Source organism: Mobula hypostoma, chromosome 14 (assembly GCF_963921235.1).
Source record: "Mobula hypostoma chromosome 14, sMobHyp1.1, whole genome shotgun sequence".
Taxonomy (NCBI): Eukaryota; Metazoa; Chordata; class Chondrichthyes; order Myliobatiformes; family Myliobatidae; genus Mobula; species Mobula hypostoma.
Genome location: NC_086110.1, coordinates 51,506,864 through 51,528,195, shown reverse-complemented (window position 1 = coordinate 51,528,195; position 21,332 = coordinate 51,506,864). Strand labels below are relative to the sequence as shown.

At 40.0% G+C, this 21,332-nt stretch overlaps 1 protein-coding gene across 4 annotated transcripts in view; it reads right to left on the bottom strand.

Moving 5' to 3' along the window:
* Positions 1–21,332, bottom strand: part of pkd1l2a (polycystic kidney disease 1 like 2a) — a 100,346-nt gene that overhangs the window by 14,195 nt on the left and 64,819 nt on the right. For 3 of the 4 annotated variants that reach the window (XM_063067122.1, XM_063067124.1, XM_063067125.1), the window contains 6 exons: positions 20,346–20,577; positions 15,071–15,167; positions 14,272–14,415; positions 11,775–11,960; positions 8,991–9,318; positions 4,705–4,838 (listed from right to left, as the gene is read on the bottom strand). In XM_063067122.1, the coding sequence (XP_062923192.1) occupies positions 4,705–4,838; positions 8,991–9,318; positions 11,775–11,960; positions 14,272–14,415; positions 15,071–15,167; positions 20,346–20,577 (1,121 nt within the window). The remainder of the gene's footprint in view (positions 1–4,704; positions 4,839–8,990; positions 9,319–11,774; positions 11,961–14,271; positions 14,416–15,070; positions 15,168–20,345; positions 20,578–21,332) is intronic. The other variant, XM_063067123.1, reaches the window with a different exon arrangement.

Below are 21,332 nucleotides of genomic sequence, written 5' to 3'. Positions count from 1 at the left end.
GTGTAAGCTCCCTGACTCCACTATCAGTAAATGCTACAACAGTCCTGCCAGTGCAGTCTGGTCTGAAACGTCGACTGTTTACTCTTTGCCTGGCCTGCTGAGTTCCTCCAGCATATTGTGTGTGTTGCTTGGATTTCCAGCATCTGCAGATTTTCTCTTGTTTGTGACAGGCCAAATCCAGTCCTTTCACCTGACCGTTTGTAGACAGATTAAAAACAGAATATTCATTCAAATCAAATTAATTTCATGTTGAAGTTGCATTTGGACATTCAGTGAGAAAAGGCCAAATTATTTGCTGCAATTTCCTCCCTCAGGCAATGTTGCAGAACAACTTTTCAGATGGTGCAGAGGAAGAGTACAGGAGTGAAACAGATCAGCTGACTGAGTGATTTTCCAACAACAACCACACACTCAATGTCAGCAAGACCAAGGCATTGCTTGTGGACTTCCAGAAGGGGCATGTGGGAGAGAACACACCAGTCCTCACTGAGAGGTCAACCATTGAAAGGGAGAGCACCTTCAAGACTCTGTCTGGGTGCCGGCATCTGAGGATTGACTCTGGGCCCAACACACTGATTCAATCTTGAAGAAAGCACACCAGCAACTCTACTTCACTTGGAGTTTAGGGGATTTGGTTTCTCACAGAAGACTCCTGCAAATTTCTATAGAAGTAGGATAGGGAGCATTCTGCCAGGTTGCATTAAGCCTGGTATGGACCTGGTATGGAGGCTCCAATGTGCAGGATCAAAAGAAGCTGCAAAAGGTTGTAGATTCAGCCAACTCCATCACAGGTAAAACTGTTCTCACTACTGAGGACATCTTCAAAGGCTGGTGCCTCAAGAAGGCAGCATCCATCATTAAGGACCCTCACTATCCATCATCAAGGACCCTCACCATCCAGGACATGCCCTCGTCTTGTTACTACCATTGGGGAAGTGGTACAGGAGCCCAAAGACTCACATTCATTGATTCAGAACAGCTTCTTCTCCTCTGCTACAGGATATCTGAATGGTCCATGAACACTACCTCATTATTCCTTTTTCTGCACTACTTATTTTGTAGTTTCTAGTAATTTTTATGTCTTTGCACTATGGTTGTCACAAAACAAATTTCACATCATATAAGCAAATGATAATAAACCTGGTCCGGATTCTGATTCTGATTCAAGTAGTGTAAAACATTTGGTAACCAATTTGTTCCTGTTCCCTCCAGCATTTCCAAATATCCCAAGCCAACAAAAAACAAGGCAACCTGACCAATATTTCAAGGTGGTAGTATATCCCAGGTGTCAGGGATAGAGAGGTGCAATTAAATATTCTCCTCTTCTTCATTTACAATGCTGAAGTGGTAATCCTTCATATATCACACGGAGTTAAAGAAACTTCTTCACTCTTCATGGACAATAGTAATCTAAATGAATGCAAAATCCTGCAGACCTGTTGATCTTATGCCCATCTTTAAACCACATTCCATCACAGTGGTATAATACTTTCAGAAATTTCTTGCATTTTGAAAGTTCTAGCCTGTGACAAGTTGCATGGCATTTCAAATGCCCTCACCATTCCTACATTGACCTGTCTGTCTTCGGCCTTTGCCTCTGCCATAATGAGGCCAAATACAAACTAGAAGATCATATTTCAATTGAAGCATCCTACAGCCTAACAGTATGAACAATGAATTTTCAATTTTCAGGTAAATCACACGCACATTGTTCCATTTCCACTCCTGTCATTCAACCTAGGTCCTCTCCTCTTTGATCAGCTTTTCCATCCCATCTCTCTCCCCACCCATTACTTCACGCCCAACCTGCTTCCATCTGCCCATCACCTATACACCTATTCTACAGGTTTCTTCTTCCTTTGCCTGCCCTAACTATTTCGCCCGCTCCCCTTCCTAGCTCCATCCCCACTTCTTTGTTTTCATTTCCATTTAGCAATCTCCAGTGTCTGCTTGTACCTTACCCCTCCCTTGCTGTCACCCATCTCCATCTACCTATTTGTTTCGTTAGCTGTTTCCATTTAACATCCAGCAATATCATCCTCATCTTCCCCCACCTGGCTCCATCTGCCCATCATCCTCCCATCTGACCTGGTTCCACCTACCACCTTCCAGCCTCTGTCCTATTCTTCCCTCTCACCTCTTCATTGTGGCACCCTGGGGGAACACTTGCAGTCAGGGGGATAACCTGCAAACTCTGCAGAGAGGTCAGGATTGGACGAGGGCCACCAGCAGTTTTGGCAGCTATGCCATTCTGCTGTCCAAATGACCCAATGAAAACTTCACTTATCATTCTTGGAACTTTGTTATTGTATTTGTGCAAATCCCTAACTCAGATACAGCCATATGGAAAGTATATACTGAATCATGTTTCACATGAGCTGACAGCCTTTTCATGGGCACAAGACATTCTGCAGATGCTGGAAATCTTGAGCAGAACAAACTGTTGGAGGAACTCAGCAAGTCAGTCAGCATCAATGGAGGGAAATAAACAGTCGACGTTTTGGGCCAAGACCCTTCATCCTGAATTTTGTGTTCCTCCAGCATTCTGTGTGTGTTTTCATGAGCCCATTTTTCCTTGGGAGAATAATATTTGGACTAACATTCAATTTCCTTCTGTCATTGCATGAATTATAAAGTTAACCCTAGGTTTCTCCAACCTGTCTAATCCAAATAACTGGTCAATTTAAAAGGAAGTTAGTCCTTTCAATATTTGATGGACCTCAAAAAAAAATGTTTGAGCTTTTGCCTCTCAAAAATATACTGATGTACTTGAAGTTTATGTGGTTTGCTAAGATATTTCATAAATGATCCATTAATACTGTCCTTCCCTTAGTATGTTTCTAATACCTTCCTAGTATGCATCATCTGAGGGATCCAAAACAGGAAGTAGTATTTTAACTGAGCACAACTAATATCTACTGAGAGGCACTGCATTTATTTTATATTGCGTAATTCAATGAACACTATCCTGGCCTTGCTCTGAGTTGCATCCGTTACAGCTCAAACCATTGTGAAATCCTCCCTTTGCTTCAAACGTGTTCTGCATTAATATATTTAACTTTGATCCTACTCAAATGTATCATGCTGCATTCATCCATATTAAATATTTCTTGCCTAACACGCGCAGATTCCTCTGACAGAGTGAAAACCTCCATTAGTAATTTACACTCTGTTACAGTTTAAAGTTATCGCATAGATTGCCAGAGTGGACAGCATCTCTCTGGCTCTAAATTATTCAATTTTAAACACTACAACTGCATTATTACTAATGTTAAAGTTCAAAGTTCGAAGTCCATTTATTGTCGAAGTATGAATGCAGTACACAATCCTGAAATTCATCTTCCCCTCAGCCAGTCACGGTACACAGAAGGACCACGGAACCAATCCGTTCAGAGAAAAACATCAAACATCAAAGCCCACCCCCCTCCGCACAAAAATAAATCGCTCATATGGCAACAAAAACCTCAATCAAAAACACAGAATAGAAAACACAAAAGCCATATTTCAGTAGAGTTCAGCTCTGTGTTCATTATCTGTAGACCTTAATTTTTATTGTATTCTACCAACTATTCCTGAATTTTAGCAGAATAATTGTAGAACGATCTCTGTGCATCATCCTTTGATGAAAGACCTCCATACCAACAAAGATATGTGTCATTGCTGCTATTAGAGGCTTGCTAGCTGAGCTGCTTATCTTAGAGATTTACTGTGTTTAACATGGGTATTTGAGTCTCTTTATTTATTGGGGGGAATCAAACTTCCACTACAAATCACTTTTCCGCAGATTTTAATTTTCCTCTGACCTCTCTGATGTCACATCCCATGCTGTTATAATTAAGCTCAGGGCATGGCCTACTGGTTGCTTCTCTTCTTGATTAAGCGGTTTCCATCATTACAAATAGCACATTCCACAATTTTAGACCACCATAATCACTACTAACGTTTCTCTACATGGCTACAGACGTATTAATTCTGGTATTTAAACATACACCTTTTCTGAGCCCATCTTTTGTGGCTTTACATGCTCCATTGTCTCTCCCATCCCCGCTTTTACCTTGAACCATTCCACCTTTTCATATTTAATGTTCCCCATCCTGTGACAGACCTCATCCCTTCCTTGCTGATTTGCTCATTTCTAAAAAAAATTAAAATCCAGAAAAGACTGCAGTTGCTGGAAATCTGAAATAAAAACAGAAGATGCTAGACGAACTTAAGTCAGACAGCATCTGCAGAAAAACAAACATTTAATGTTCTCGATCTGACTGAGACCCTACATCACAACTCAGGATGCTCTGATGAAGGGTCTTCAATTTAAATTAACAGCTCTTCCTTAGATAGATCCTGTTTGAGCTGCTGTGATCTTCCAACATTTCCTAAAATATTTCTGATTCTGATTCTACTTCTAAGAATTTTTTCTCAGTTATGACACCATGCTATAAATCTGAAGCACTAACTGTTTCTCTCACCGTACATGTTGCCTGACCTATAGTGCAATTTTCTAATTTTATACACTGGTATAATTACTGGAACAGTTTTCTTTTCTTTGTGATTTGGGCCAAATCAAAAAATGCAACTGGAGGTACTTGGTTTTTATGCCCCATTTATACTGTAGAATTACCTGAAAAAGTTTTGTGATATACTTGACAGTCCAGGTACCAATACGCTGTGGATATTAATAATGCCAAGTACAATATCTATTCTTACCTATAGCATTACTTTCTAATATTAATGTGGCAATACAGAAAAGATTCACATTTGCATTATAGACCGTGAATTCTACAAAGATGACTCTCGTGTAGGTGTCCAACCAGCTGTTTTCAAAGAGGTATTGAAGAACTCTGTGGATTAAAGAAGAATGTAATATATTATTGAATATGTGATGATATTGTTAAAAGCTCTGACAACAATAATTCAGATTACTTTACAAATGTTTGTCAATTGGGATATTGGTTAACCAGAGAAAGCTCACAGATCAACATCTTGCTCTGTAATTTTTGCTGGAACTGATAAATGAGATGCAGTAGAGCTAGAAAAAAAAGAGGAGAAAAAATACAATAATTTACATTGCTTTGCAAAGTTTAGTCAACTGGGAAAATTAGTTAACCACCATAATGGGAGAGAATGCAAAGAACAATGCTTTTCTTTAGAACTGAGAAGTAAACTGAGAACTAAGAATCAGGAAAAAGCACCCAATACAGAAAGTCTGTGCAAAATATTGTCCCAAGTGAGATAACAAAATGGAAAATACTCAAATAAAATAAAAAAATCCCCAATGTGTGCAGAATTTTGCTTATGAAACTTCCTGTGTGCCTTAAAATTTGATGTTTAGAATTATTGGAAGGAGGCCTTGTAGTCCATCAAGTTTTTGCTAGATTCTAGAACAACAGTTCTTTTCCTTTGCTCTCTTTCCAATCAAGTAATTCATTGACAGAACCAATTTTGGGAAAGGCATTGCCAAGATCTCTCCCCATTGCCAAGATTTCTCCCCATTCTTCTAAAGATGATGCCAGGATATATTTTCTAATCAGCTGAAGTGATCCACAAACCTTGGTTTAACATCTGATCAAAAATACGACAGCCTGGAAGTTCCTTGACATGACATCATAAAAAATGGCACTCCATAATTGAAAATTATGCTAACAGTGGAAAGCAAATATTGCATTCACTTTAGGTGCATTAAAGTTCAAAGTTCAAAGTAAATTTATTTACAAAATACATATATGTCACTATATACAACCTATATTCATTTTCTTGCTGGCATACTGTGGTTAAGAAGGCGTACAGTGTATCGGCCTTCATCAATCATGGAATTGAACTTAGGAGCCGAGAGGTAATGTTGCAGCTATGCAGGACCCTGGTCAGACCACACGGAGTACTATGCTCAGTTCTGGTCGCCTCACTACCGGAAGAATATGGATAGGGTTGCCAACCTTCTCACTCCCAAATAAGGGACAAAGGTAGCAGTCAAAGACGGGACACTTGTGTTTACCCGGAGAAAGACTACCATGACCATGAAGCTTTGCGCGGGCACCTGTGTGCGCATTCTTGCCGATTTTTTTCTACAAATCAGTTTTGGCTTAACTTTCCGATTCTGCTTTTACTATACATTAGTGTTATTTTAGGTTTTATGTGTTACTTGGTATGATTTGGTAAGTTATTATTTGGGTCTGGGAACGCTCAAAAATTTTTCCCATATAAATTAATGGCAATTGCTTCTTCGCTTTACTCCATTTCGGCTTATGAACGGTTTCATAGGAACGCTCTACCTTAGCTTTTTCCCAGGGCTGAATTGGTTGCCACAAGAGGACACAGGTTTAAGGTGCTGGGGAGTAGGTACAGAGGAGATGTCAGGGGTAAGTTTTTTACTCAGAGAGTGGTGAATGCGCAGAATGGGCTGCCGGCAATGGTGGTGGAGGCAGATACGATAGGGTCTTTTAAGAGACTTTTAGACAGGTACGTGGAGCTTAGTAAAATAGAGAGCTTCAGGTAAGTAATTTCTAACGTAGGGACATGTTCAGCACAACTCTGTGGGCCAAAGGGCCTGTATTGTGCTGTAGGTTTTCTATGTTTCTATACTCAATTAACCATTTAGAAAACTTGACCGTCTTATCAGAAATGTTTTCATTTGCCTTTGTGCCCTTCTTTCTGTGAGAAATGACCAAGAACGTTGTTAGTAGCAACACAGTACATAAAATTCAACTCCAGTGTAATTTTCAACTTCCGCTTTGAAAAATTGACAGCTCTCATTTATTCACACAACAAGCAAGCTTTTCGAGATGATGTTACAAAAGGACAACAGGCAAGTGCCATTCCTTGTCCTTACTCAAATGCCTGACCTCTGGTGATCCCATGCACTTGTACTCATTACTGCAATGCCCATGGAGATCAAGGTCACGGTCATTCTTGGCTTCCTAGCCTCAGGGTCACTTCTAGCTGCTGCAGCCCTCTCTTTACTGCTTCCTGCTGTATCGAGGAGCTCACCCAATCTCCACACTCAAGAAAAGAAGACATTATCAACTCTATTGGCCCACAGAACAGGTTGGGGGGTGGGATGTGGAGAGTTGCCTGCAGTATGGGCTTTACTAATGCTCAGACATTCCCAGACTGAACTCAGGCCCTCAGAACAACCTCCTGGCACACTGCTGTAAAGAGCAATGGTCGTAGCCAAGAAGGCTTGCAAGGCCATCTTGCTGACTTTTAAAAACTGATGCCAAATGTCATAACCTTCAGGCTAAATTTGAAACCTATGCAAACTTACAACCTATTACCTTATGTTAATTGGATCAGAGAGGCTCCGGTTAGTCAAACTATTGAAAGCACTTGGGTGAAGGGGAAGCTGGAATGTTTCCAAGCAGGTAATTAAACAGAAGAAAAAATGTACAAAATGAATGGCAATGTAATGCCCATCAAATTATTGTGTTGCAATGTATGAATAGAATTCATACATTAAATTCATTCCATCTTCCAACCTTCTGACCCACCAGGAAGCACATTCCTCACACACATTGTCCTCTCACCCTACTTCAACTCTCAATTTTAGAATGGCTTTTTTGATTAATTAACTATATATTTTTTAAAAATAGCTGTTATGAAACACTAAGTGTAGGAAAATAGTGATCTCAGAACCACAAATGACGATTGCCATTCTATACTGGAGCCACTACTAACTTCACTACAGGGTGCATAAATGGATGTCACCTACAATTTTCTGATGACTGTTGGTTTGAAGTGAAGACCAGACTGGAATACACCCAGCCGCATTCATGCTAGTTACAGAGTGAAAATTGCACCATTACTTACTGGCTACATCAGTGCAATGCCCCCAAACCTTTTATGCTCTGACTTTGTTGGGAAATCCAATACATTGAATAGAGAATGGTCATTATGGAGCAAATTAACATGAATGTCACATAAAGATGGCAAATTGGTAAGCGGGGGGAATCAGACTGAATAGTATCAGGACACCTTCTGACACATGAGGGATTCCCAATCTTTTTTATTCTGTGGACTGCTGCCATTAACCAAGGGGTCCATGGACCTCAGGTTGGGAACTCCTGTGATACAGAGAAGACAGATTATGGTCAGGAGAACATAGCAAGAGCCATGAAATTGGAATCCCAGAGGAGATCAAGAGCACAACTGCCAAGCTTTGTTGATAAAGTTGTTCCATTGTTAAGTATGTTCTTTGTATACCTTAGAGGAGCTTAATGTAAATTATGGGAATATATCGATAAGGTCTAAGTGGAAGAGACATGTACTCATACAGTTTTTAGCCGTACACCTGTTCAAATGGAATAAAAGAAAGAGAGTGGATCACTTCCCAAGTGCCTACACTTGCATTGCTCCCTCAACACCAGTTAAAAAAATTATTAGACCATTCTGATGTTGTTCTTTGCTAACTAGTGGCCATATGGAAGAGTAATTAATGGGATATGATACAACATGACTTGGGATGAGGGGATCCTAATCACTTTGTTTTTGGCACTTTTCACGAAGGCTTATCTATACTGGGCCATATCATCTGCACCCTCTCCAACCTTGTTGTTCATCTGTACTCTGATATAAACATCTAAATTGTGTTACAATTGTACCCTTCCCCCACTAACTTGACCAGCGTACTCCCACTCCAAGGGGAGCGGCCTGTCTTTCCTGGCAGCTTGAAAGTCTTGGAGTGCTTGGAGGCAGCAGTACGTGTTGCATTGAGAGTAACATTTAGCATATCTGATCATTCACAAATATAGATGAAACACGTGGCATTTTCAAAACAACTTTTGTCGACCCTTCTCAGGCTTCTCCTGATTCTTCTTATAATCCACTGAATCTTCGAAAGGACTCAATATCTTTAAAGTCTTCTTCTGTTTCAGGAGACAGTCAATAGAATCTTTCAAACATAGTGAAACATTAAGATTATTGCATTGCTTCTCCAGAGATATAAACATGTTGGCTTTGTAAAATAGATAGTACCTTAGATATTCAAAGTATTCGGTTACCTGTAAGATTCCTGCGCATCTGCCCCCAGCTCTGCAATGTAACCGCCCCCTCTGTACATGGCAAGCTTTCCCCATATGGGATAGCTGCGCAGTTCTCTTTGGCTTTGGTATTGCCAGACGTAGTCCAGGTCTGAGGAATTCTGAGCTGCTGTCCTGTTCCAGCGACAACCATAGGCAGACATATCCTCATTATCCAAGGAATACTGGGCATGACACTCCCTGACAGACCCCCTCAGCTTTGCTGGAATGTGACAACTGTTGTTCTTTATTCTGAGTTGTCGAATGCGGGCAGATCCAACCAGTTTAGAATTGCCGTCAGTGACGAACCCTGAAATTTGAAGCAGATATTTTTATACCCTTTCTGCAGGTATAAAAGTGGAGAGAGATTGCAGAGCTTTGAGATGCTTTTGGTTTTAGGTGTCCTTCTATATGATTCATTAAAGGCAAGTATACCAAGTAATAAGAAAAGTTAGCACGATATTATCGTTTCTTGCAGGTTATTCCTCATTCATATAGGGTATTATTGAGTCATTATTCGGACAGCATTGGTCTCCTTGTTGAAGGAAAGGAAAGGTACATTGCGTCCAGTGTTTCTCCGGTTAGTGGACAATTTCCCTCCACGCCTCTCTGACGTAGTGAGGAACCGCATACGAGGCAAGTTGCTGCAGTGGTTTGCCATTGCCTTCTGCGGGGTGAGCTTCCAAAGAGATCACTAGCTCATAACCCAGCATGGATGGAAAGCGTGCAGGGGAGCCGGCTGGATTCGAACTTGGGATCTTTCATCCCAGCGTCCGGCACTGATGCTACTATGCCAGCAGCTGGGTCTCTTGCTGAAGAATGGATGTAAATAAGTTGGAAGTAGTTCATTGGTTTACTAATATTCGAGTAGGTAGGAAATGTTGGATCAGCTAGACTTGTACTACTGGAATCAAGGATAGTGAATGAGGGTTTTATTGAAACAGACAAGACTCTGACAGATTTTGACAGGATGTATGTAGAGAAGGTGGAATTCATCATGCTGAAGAAACTAGAGCCAGAAATCACTGTTTAAAAGTAAGAGGTTATCCAACTAATTCATCCATGAGGCAATTTTGTGTTCCTCAGAGGGTTGTGAGTTCCTAGATCTTTCTTTCTCAAAGAAAACAATGAAACAGATTCTCTGAATATTTTAAGGTAGAGGTGGTTAGGTTCTTGATAAGCAAAAGTACCAAAGGTAACTAAGGTCCATAGGAATATAGAGCTGCAATTTCTGGCAGATCATCTATGATTTCATCATAAATCAACCACTGTCCTGTTTCGTAACTTTCCTGTCAAATTTTGCTTCCATTTTAACTGGCGTTGGCCCATTGTCAGTCAGAATTCAAATTGTATTGGAATTTACTTCTTTCCACCTAGAAGTTCACTTCTGATTATTGTTTGTACATCTGTACTATTAGTTTCAACATGATGAATATTCCCTTCCCCCAATCTCTGTTCTCCCCTGCAGCAGATCCAGCTTTCCCTCCTTCCTACTAATGGGTGAGGAAAATGCAATCAAAAATACCTTCCTTCATTTTACTTTATTATTAACTAATTTAAGGTTTAGGTAATTAAGTCAGCTAATATCAACGCATTATAGTTCTTGCATATTTCTGTGATTTTCTTGCTCCTCTGTCTCTCTCGCTGTTTTGAGGGCTAATAAATACAACTAGTAGCATGATCATACACTTTCTGCTTCTCACTTCCAACTTAATGTGTTCATTCTTTACTCCCTCTAGTACCTCCTCCCTTCGTAGCATTACAATTTTAATGCAGTACCACTTCCCTTCCTGATACCATCCAATACTTGGTCAGCGAAATATTTTAGTGAGTCTGCCAACTTCACCTTATCTCTTTTCCATGTTTTATATCTCTGTTAATATTGGTTTATTATTATCACATATTCCAAGATACAGTGAAAATCTGCTGTTTTGTAGGACACCATCCAGATAGATTATATCAAACATAATTACTTTGAGGTAGTAAAAGAGAAAATTGAATGCAGAATATAGTACTGCAGTTACAGAGTAAGTGCAAGGGTCACGATAAGATAGATAATCTAGGTTTAACCCGAACAGGCTGCGTTTTCCAAGTGCAGGAAACCTGACAGCTGAAAGAAGGCAAAGCAGAGATGCACAAAAGATGTAAGTGCCCTTCCAGCAAGCTTGTGGCTGAAGAAAAGCCCCAGGTCTCTAAAAATAACCTGTGTCCCACCCACACTCACTCACCCACCTTCCTGACATGATCTTGATCCTCACAGTCACTGACCACCACTGAAGTTCCTTATCCATGGAATTGCTTTATCCCCAAGTCTGCGATCATTACACCCTCTCCATTCCCCACACAACTCCTACTTTCCATGCTCTACTTTTAGGATTTCTATGTCGGCAGTGGAAAAGCTTTCCATTCCTGGTCCACAGCCTTTCTCTGTGTCAAATAAAGTAAGTGCACACCAATGGAATAAAAGCTCACCAAATACTTGGCGAGTATGCAGATGTATCAGTTTAGGAAAGAGTATGACTAAAAGCATAAACTTTTTTTCATCCATCTCTATCACTAATTTTAAATGTGCACAGAAGAAAGGGACACCTGTTTCCTTCCTTGCTGGGCCCAATAGTTAGGGTCAATTGTAGCGAAAGATTATTGACCTGAAACATTAACCAGTTTTTTCTCTCCACAGATGCTGACTGACTTACGGAGTCATTTCAGCATGTTCTGTTTTATAGAAATCCTTGATATTTTTGAAGATGTTCCCATCTGACTCACCTGGGTAGAAGCCAAATAAATTGGAGATAAGTGTATTGTTCGCCCATTTGAAGAAGTCATTGTAACTCAAAGTCTCATCAAATCCACTGGTGAAGCTGTCTTGAATTGCTTTATTCAGGTAATAGGAACTTGGATCGCGTTGTCCATAAGCAACCAACAGCAGCATCCACAAAAATCCCAGGTAGGCTACAACAAGCAAAATTCAATGTTAAGCAAAGAAAATGTGCCATTAAACTATTCCTGCAAGTAAAATACTGCAGATAATTTACATTAAATGTAACAAATAATCTAACTATAAAAAGTTTATACGATCTGGAAATATCTAGAATTGCGTCATACTGCCCAATTTTATTATTATAGACATTACAATCTAGCTAATAGATTTGTGACATGCTTTCTCTGGATCCATAAGAAATAAGTCAGAAGTCATTGGAAATTTAAGAGAGGAAAATCTATTTAAGAATGTGGAGCACACCATATGGCACTTCGTAAAATTGGGCAAGTATTTGTGCCATATTTTTGACTAAAGATAGGCAGGGAAAGTTTGTGACAGTATAATAACTCATTGTATTCAATCCCTTGGCTAAGTGAGTACACAAACAATGTTGAGAAATTTAACACTGTAGCATTGCTTTTCAGATATGGCACTGATCAGTTTAGTCTTGTGGAGGTCTATACCTGATTGCATGGATATTTGCATAAATGTTAAATTCATCAGTGCCTTTTTAGTCATGGTCATAGTCATAGTCATACTTTATTGATCCCGGGGGAAATTGGTTTTCATTACAGTTGCACCATAAATAATAAATAGTAATAGAACCATAAATAGTTAAATAGTAATATGTAAATTATGCCAGTAAATTATGAAATAAATCCAGGACCAGCCTATCGGCTCAGGGTGTCTGACCCTCCAAGGGAGGAGTTGTAAAGTTTGATGGCCACAGGCAGGAATGACTTCCTATGACGCTCTGTGCTGCATCTCGGTGGAATGAGTCTCTGGCTGAATGTACTCCTGTGCCCACCCAGTACATTATGTAGTGGATGGGAGACATTGACCAAGATGGCATGCAACTTAGACAGCATCCTCTTTTCAACACCACCGTCAGAGAGTGGTGTCAACTATCAAAGTCTCATCAGCGAGGCTTAAATGTACTAGAGAAGCAACAAACTCATTTAAAGTCTCCTAGCAAATATTAATCACTGCTAGATTATAGAAATATGAGGTATACTTATTTCAGGTATTTAGCAGAGTTCTGCAGCTTTATCTTAGTTTAATATGAAGCCAAGAGGAACAAAATTACTTTAGCTATGAAGGTAGACCGGTGTGTCTAATCTACTCAAATTTTCTTCTCTTAACATTTCTGTAGCATTATGCAACAGACAAATTAAATGATCATCACTAAAATATTTGCATTCCTTTAATCCAACTATTCCCAACTGGGAGATCATGGATCCCTTGCTTAATGGCATTGGTCCATGGCAAAAAAAAGTTTGGCGTCATTAGGTAGAACATCAGATTCCACCTAATATTTATTATGGCACAAATCTGAAAATGTTCACATAATTAATAATAAAATCATTTAATTTAATGGTACCAAGACTCAGATGTTTCTGGCAGTTGTAAAGGCACAGTATTGTAACTGACATCATAACTATATGCAGACAAAGTCTTTCTGGACTCCAGACTGCTATTGCTCATGGTGGCTCTTGGCTTTGAATTTGGTGTAGAAGTGCTGGCAACAGACACGAGACAAAAGGATGGGTATATCAGATTTAATTCAATAGACAGCAAATCACAAAGATAAAAAGCAGACTATTATACTAAATTTTATATACATATTATAGATTATAAGATTATTTGGGCATATGCATGGGATTGATGCAAAAAGTAAAATCAACAGTGTAAAAAATCATTATGACAGTAATTTAGAGCTCATTTACATTTCATTAACTGGGCTTGACACTTTCAATGTATGTTATAGCAAAAATGTTGTACTCAAAGTTTATAGAATTTTACTGTTCGATGTTGATTGCATCAGTAAAGACCAAACAAAATCTCTTTGTGGACAATCTCTGACTGGAACTTTCGCTTCCACAGATAGAAATGGTGTTAACTTTCTAAAGTCACAAAGCTCTAAATTGAGAATTGCTGTCCTGATGAAGGGTCATAGCCCGAGATGTTGACGTCTATTCACTTCTATAGATGCTGCCTGACCTGCTGAGTTTCCTCAGCATTTTGTGTGTGTTGCCATCTAAAGAATGCAATGAAACTTTATTTATATTTTAATCAATTACACACAGTTCCCCTTCCTGTGTCTTCCACTCTTCAAAGATAGTTGATATAGTGTGGTTATGAGTCTTCTGCGCTGTCTTAGAAGTTGTAACTATTGGAGACCAATTAATCTGCATCTTTTCTTTCTCCTGTTCTCCTACCCTTAGCAATCCTGAACAAGTGGATTTGACAAAAACAAATAGCCTCTGAGAAGTATTTTCTTACCCAGTATTTCCCTGATCAAAGCAAACACCTTCTGCTCTTTAATGGAGTTCTTCTTCATGTGTTCCACTTCCTTTTGAGGTGGTGGCTGATAGATATTGCTGCTGCTGTCCCTGCGAGCTACTAGCAGAATACTGGGGTCTCCCACTGAAAACAATATTAAAATGTCACTGCTTGGAAATGTAAATCTAAAGACAATCATTTTCTTCCTCATGCAGCCACATGCTCACACCTTCCCACTCCTGGTCTGTCTGCTGTCAACCGTAAGGATCCACTGCATCCTAGCAATGTTGTTCTGCACTGACTAGAGGAATGTCCCTCCCCTCCTGATTAAATAGCTTCATCTAAGTGTTACATTTAGCTAAATGACATACTTTCTTTCATTTGCTTATTTAATATGAGAGGCCTTGCTGACCGTTTAGTCTTCAGTAGGACTATAATGCTGTGAAAATGATGAGTCTCCATTTATCACAGGTATGTCAAGAATGAGTCTTGAAATGTGTGACATTCATTGCAACTGCATCATTTGTCTTAATTCCTTGAACAAGTTGGATCAAAAAGTTAAGCATGGACTATTTCATTTGGCTGGGTTTGGACAGAGCAAGGGAAAAGAGAGGATAAAAGAAAGTGGTTGTGACTGACCCACAGACTGACATAAAATTAAGAACTGGCTCCCCTTTAGGCCCACTTTGATAATTTGATCTTCTTGATGGAAGTGTGGCCAGGCAACATTATCAGTAATCAGGAACATGAATGAGAAAGAATAAGAATCTGATTAGCACGGTCAGACTGGACAGGTCACCTGAAGTAGAAAAGGGGCTGTCAATTGAGCTTTCACCATCATCTTCTAGTTCGACTTTCTTCAAGACGAGAGCAAAGAAAGCTGCAAAACCCAGCACCTAAAAAGGCAAACAGCAAAATTTATAGATAAAGCTCTACTCAAAATAATATTGAATCAAATTGTTGTTGATTAGAAATTGAACCTTTGGCATTGATTATTGCAAATTAATCAACAATTATTCATTGTTGTTAAGTCATTCACAAGTTTTCAAAAGATATTAAGCAAAGCATAAGAATCAAAAAAAGTTGCAGTGTAATTGAAAACTGGATTAATGCAAGGGGCAACAGTTTTGAGATTTTATTTTTGCATACTTAGCCCTGTCAACAAATTTGTTTCCTCAGCTTTTCATTTTCTCCGGCACTATTCAGTGTAAATCTCTTGCGAAACATGCAACATTCATCTGCCATAAGATCTTCAATGTCACTGCTTTTGAAGACAACTGTTTTTATTTATTCACAGAACTATCAGCTATAAAATCATTCTATTTAAAGAACCATCATTAAAACCACCTTCTTTGTCCTGATTGTAAATTGTGGCTTTAGTGACCTTGAATTTCACCATGGAGGTTAGATTCACAGTTCAACTTCCCAGTCCCAACATCATTCCAGGCTACACCTGCTGATCTCGGCCATATTTCACATTGTGCTGTTTCCCGCTGCATTAGGGACTTCACCCAACTCATACTCAAGGAGAGAAGACTTCAGCTACTTTCTCTGCAGCCAACAAGATCGGGCTGAGCAGACATAGGAATTTGTTTCAATTATAAACTTCTCTTAAGTGCAGGCAGCTTCTGGCCAGGAGTACCTGATTGAGGCCCTGAAGGAACTCCATAGTCTCCTGTGGGTGTTGCTCTTCAACGGTCAGTCCAGGTTCCTCTGACCCTTCCAGTCCATACTCCCATTCTTCCCCTGCCCCCCATCACTGCAAACTCCATTTCTTCAGTACCAACAATGTGCGTAGCTGGAAGGCTATTGTTCCCACATTTGAACCTTTAGAACAACACACATCAAAGTTGCTGGTGAACGCAGCAGGCCAGGCAGCATCTGTAGGAAGAGGTACAGTCGACGTTTCAGGCCGAGACCCTTCGTCAGGAACCTTTAGAATTTGTCTGTAGAGATTTCAACTGCTATGTTACATTGTATCAGCTGCAACATGTTGATAAGAAATTGCCACACTGAGAGAGACATGGGGAAACTTAACAACAATGTTCTGTGAACTTCTGAATTGAGGAAGCAGCTCGTGACAGAAATTTCTGTGCAAACTGTAGATGCTGGAAATCTGAAATGGAAACAGAAACTGAGCAGATCTGGCAGCATCTGTGGAAAGACAAACAAAGGTAATGCTTCATGTCAAAGACACTATTCTGACCAAATATCAGTCCCATTCCACAGATACTGCCTGATCTGTTGAGTGTTTCCAGCATTTTCACGTTAGATACTGTGGTGACCCTCGGCACTATTATACACACCTGAATTTGGCATGGAGAACTTCAAGGTTTTACTAATTTCATTGAGGCTTTATTGGATTTCTTTTATTAATAGAAAACTGCACATTGGTAGTATTTCAATAGTGATTTAGTATTCTTTCCCCTCCGCTATCATTGCTGATTCCGATTCTGATTTTATGTATTTATAATAATTTTCTATTTATTTCATATGGCACTATATGAATTCACATTGGATTGAGAATAATTTTGATTCAAATTCACACAAGAGGAATCTTACCTTAATCATTCAACTCAAAGAGCTAAACCATCCAATTCTCAGGCAACGCTATTTGAGATGCTGTGGTTAGAAAGAGGTAATGATGCAGCTCTGTAAAACTCTGGTTAGGCCACACTTGGAGTACTGTGTCCAGTTCTGGTCGCTTCACTATAGGAAGGATGTGGAAGCGTTGGAAAGTGTACAGAGGAAATTTACCAGGATGCTGCCCGGTTTAGAGAGTATGCATTATGATCAGAGATTAAGAGAACTAGGGCTTTACTCTTTGGAGAGAAGGAGGATGAGAGGAGACATGATAGAGGTATACAAGATATTAAGAGGAATAGATAGAGTGGACAGCCAGCGCCTCTTCCCCAGGGCACCAATACTCAATACAAGAGGACATGGCTTTAAGGTGAGGGGTGGGAAGATCAAGGTGGATATTAGAGGCAACAAACATAAAAGTTGCTGGAGAATGCAGCAGGCCAGGCAGCATCTCTAGGAAGAGGTACAGTCGATGTTTCGGGCCGAGACCCTTGATCAGGACCCTTCATTAGTCCTGACGAAGGGTCTCGGCCTGAAACTTTGAATGTACCTCTTCCTAGAAATGCTGCCTGGCTTGCTGCGTTCACCAGCAACTTTTATGTGCATTGCTTGAAATTCCAGCATCTGCAGATTTCCTTGTGTTTGGGATATTAGAGGATTGTTTTTTACTCAAAGAGTGGTTGGTGCGTGGAATGCACTGCCTGAGTCAGTGGTGGAGGGAGATACACTAGTGAAATTTAAGAGACTACTAGACAGGTATATGGAGGAAGTTAAGGTGGGGGGTTATATGGGAGGCAGGGTTTAAGGGTCGGCACAACATTGTGGGCCGAAGGGCCTGTAATGTGCTGTACTATTCTATGTTCTATGTTCGAAATAGAACACCAACTTAACAGAAATCTTGGTGACATTTGGTTATGGTTTTACCATAATTTAGTAGTTAAGTAGAGTCTTGGACACACAAGTTCTACACAATCTGTGAAGGAATGAAGATTGTAAGTAGAATTTGCATACTTTGTTGCATCCTTTGTGACCAACTTAAGTAGGCAGATTCCTTGAGGAGCGTGCCCTTGGTTGCATAGACTCATAGAATCATAGAGAAGTACAGCACAGAAACATGCCCTTCAGCCCATCTAGTCCATGGTGAAACCATTTAAACTGCCTACTCCCATTGACCTGCAACTGGACCATAACTCTCCATACCCCTCCATCCATATACCTATCCAAACTTCTCTTAAGCATTGAAGTCGAGCTTGCATACACCACTTGTGCTGGCAGCTCAATCCACACTCAAGACCCTCTGAATGAAGAAGTTTCTTCTCATGTTCCCCTTAAACTTTTCATCTTTCACCCTGAGCCCATGACCTCTGGTGTAGTCCGACCCAACCTCATGTGCTAAATGTACAACAAAGGCGCATAAGAATACTGAGATCTGAATCCTGCCCACAGATGGGGGATAGTTTGTAAGCTACTGCAATCTTCCCACTGCTTATTCTTGGCTTCCAACTGCTTCTGATGTATTGGCTCAAAGTTTTCAGGACCATCCCAGATGTTCCTTCTCCCCTCCAAATGGTCATGGGCTAGAGATTCCCAGGAGTCAGTGTGGATGTTGTTCATTTTCCAGGGATGCTATGAGCACATTCTTGAATCTTCTGTTCACCTGGTAATCTCTTCTCATGAAAGAACTGGAAACACTATATCCAACAATTATGAAAGATTGGGTTGATTGTGGCATTTGCAGGAGTTATGGAAACGGGAGAGCAGCTAGTTCTTTTAAATGAAAACCGGTGTTCCAAAACAGACCTGTTCACAATGTAACTTCCACTGATACCCTGAGGCCATCAAAACCAATCACAGGATGTTACACGTTCTGATTTTGTACCTTTCTAACTGCAAGAGAAGGCAGTAAATCAATGCTCATGTTGGTCCCCACTGAAAATTGCATAAGGTCAGGGAGGCATTAGGTGGCTATCTATTATCACATTGCTGAGGACATATCCCTGCTATTTAGACCCAGTTCAGGACATGTCAATTTTGTCAATGTATATTCTGCTTTTACATAATTAGGGAGCTGTCCCTCAACACTATATCAGGAGACGTCTATTTTGGGTGTTGATTTATTTGTGCTCAGAACCCCTTGGACCAGCCACTAGTATCTGAATATCCAAACAGTTTCTGTCATTCGTTCTCATTGTAAAGTGTGTAATTCTGCAAAAGTTATCTATCTACACTCAAAATGTTGAAGTTACAGGTAATTATTGAAACTGTAGTTATCTAGTATTATTGTCTTTAAAGGAAATCACTGTACTGTTGAGTGTCAGGAGAGGTGAAATAGATTCTGCAGAAGACCTGCTTGTGTTGAATAAATACAATTTGCATCTATCAGCTCTAGTGACTCAGTCACAGTCATAACAATGGCTCGTACTTTAATCATGGAAACTTAAGCCAGATACTTGGGAAAATATTCGTATAGTTCAAAGTAAATTTATGATTGAAGTACATACATGTCACCATATACAACCATATATCTTTCAGGCATACTCAGAAAATCCAAGAAACACAGTAAAATCAATGGAAGACCACACCCAACAGGACAAACAAACAACCAATGTGCAAACGACAAACTGCAAATACAAAAAAAATCAGCAATAAGTATTGAGAACATGAAATGAAGATTCCTTGAAAGTAAATTTTTAAAATTTATTCATTTACGAGATGTGTGTGCCAGCGTTTATTGCCCATCCCTAATTGCCCTTGGGAAAGTAGTGGTGGGCTGCCTTCTTGAACCACTGCAGTCCCTGAGGTGTAGGTACACCCACAGTGCTCTTAGGGAGGGAATTCCATGATTTTGACCCAGCGACAATGAAGGAATGGCAATATATTTCAAAGTCAGGATGGTGAGCGACTTGGAGGGGGATTTCCAAGTGGTGGTGTTCCCAGGTATCTGCTGGTCTTGTCCTTCTAGATGGTAGTGGTCATGGGTCTGGAAAGTGCTGCCTGAGGAACTTTTCATAGGTTGTGGGAAAAGTTCAGTGATGGAGGGTAAATGAAGTTGAATGAAGTTATCACTAGTTATAATTGGTTCAAGAGCTTGATGGTTGAGGGATAATAACTGTTCCTGAAACTGGTGGCATGGATCCAGAGGCTCTTGTACTTTCTTCCTGATGGCAACAGCAAGAAGAGAGCATGGCCTGGGTGGTGGGAATTCTTGCTGATTCAGCACTCCGTATAGATGTGCTCAATAGTGGAAAGGGCTTCACCCATAATGGAATGGACCATATCCATAACTTTTTGTAGGACTTTCTGTTCAAGAGCATTGTTGTTTCCATACCAGGCCATGATGCAACCAGTCAATATACTGTCCACCAAAACATCCTTAGAATACTTCAGTAATTTAAAACTGGTTTCAAGCAAAAGAATATTGTGTCTACCTTGTAAAGACTGCTTCTACAATTTATGATGCAACACAATTCAAGAATAAAGGTTTCCATTACCTTTAAAGGCTGTGTAATTAGAACACTTTCAAAGAAGGAGATAGCCATGGAGATGAGCCATTTGATAGAACTGTCTTTGCCATAGTTTAATCCATAGAGCATAGTGAAAAACGCAGATACACCACTGGTGGCTGCAACCAAACCCCACCCAATGAAGACAAACCACCAGGGTAAACCTTTGGAACAGTGACCCTTTTTGCTGTCTCCTGAAAGACTAGGAATAGAGGAGAATCTGTGAAAGAAAATTATCAGAGGTGACAATTTGATTCAGACATTTGGATATTCTCTAGAGCAGGGGTTCCCAACTATTTTTAAGCCATGGACTCTTACCATTAACGGAGGGGTCCGTGGAACCCAGATTGGGAACCTCTGCTCCAGAGTGTCAGACAATGTTATAAGTGTTTTATTAATAAGCTAGCCTCTAACATCCATTACACGCCTACTGATGCCAACAGCTAACTTAACTACACTTTGGCCTGTTTCTCTTCCTACAGATGTGGCCTGGCCTGCCGAGTATTTCCAACACTTTCTGTTTAACTTATGAAGAATATTTATTTGGATGTGCCCCTTTCCCTTCTTAAGGCATCCCAGACAAAGTAGTTTTGACCACTGCTTCTCTAGATCTAGTTGCCAGAGGTACATGGGAAGAGCTTAAGTCAATGCACTCTTCAAAGTTTCCCTGCTTAGAGTGGTATGTGTATTGTTGCTCACAAAACATAAAGCTACAGTTTCATGCAGTTAACATCTATATAATGCATTGTGTATTGTATTTAGAGCACACTGGACTATAGGTACAGTTGCAACCTGAACATTTGAAAATTTAAAACAAGTAGTAATCCTAACACATGGGCTGACGTAACGAGACTATCAATACATGTATTAGGATTGATATACTGGCTTATTCCAGGGGCTTATTACTGTTATTACATGAATGAAATCACTGGAGAAAATTACTGGTAGATACAAAGCAGCTTCTTTATTCGACAA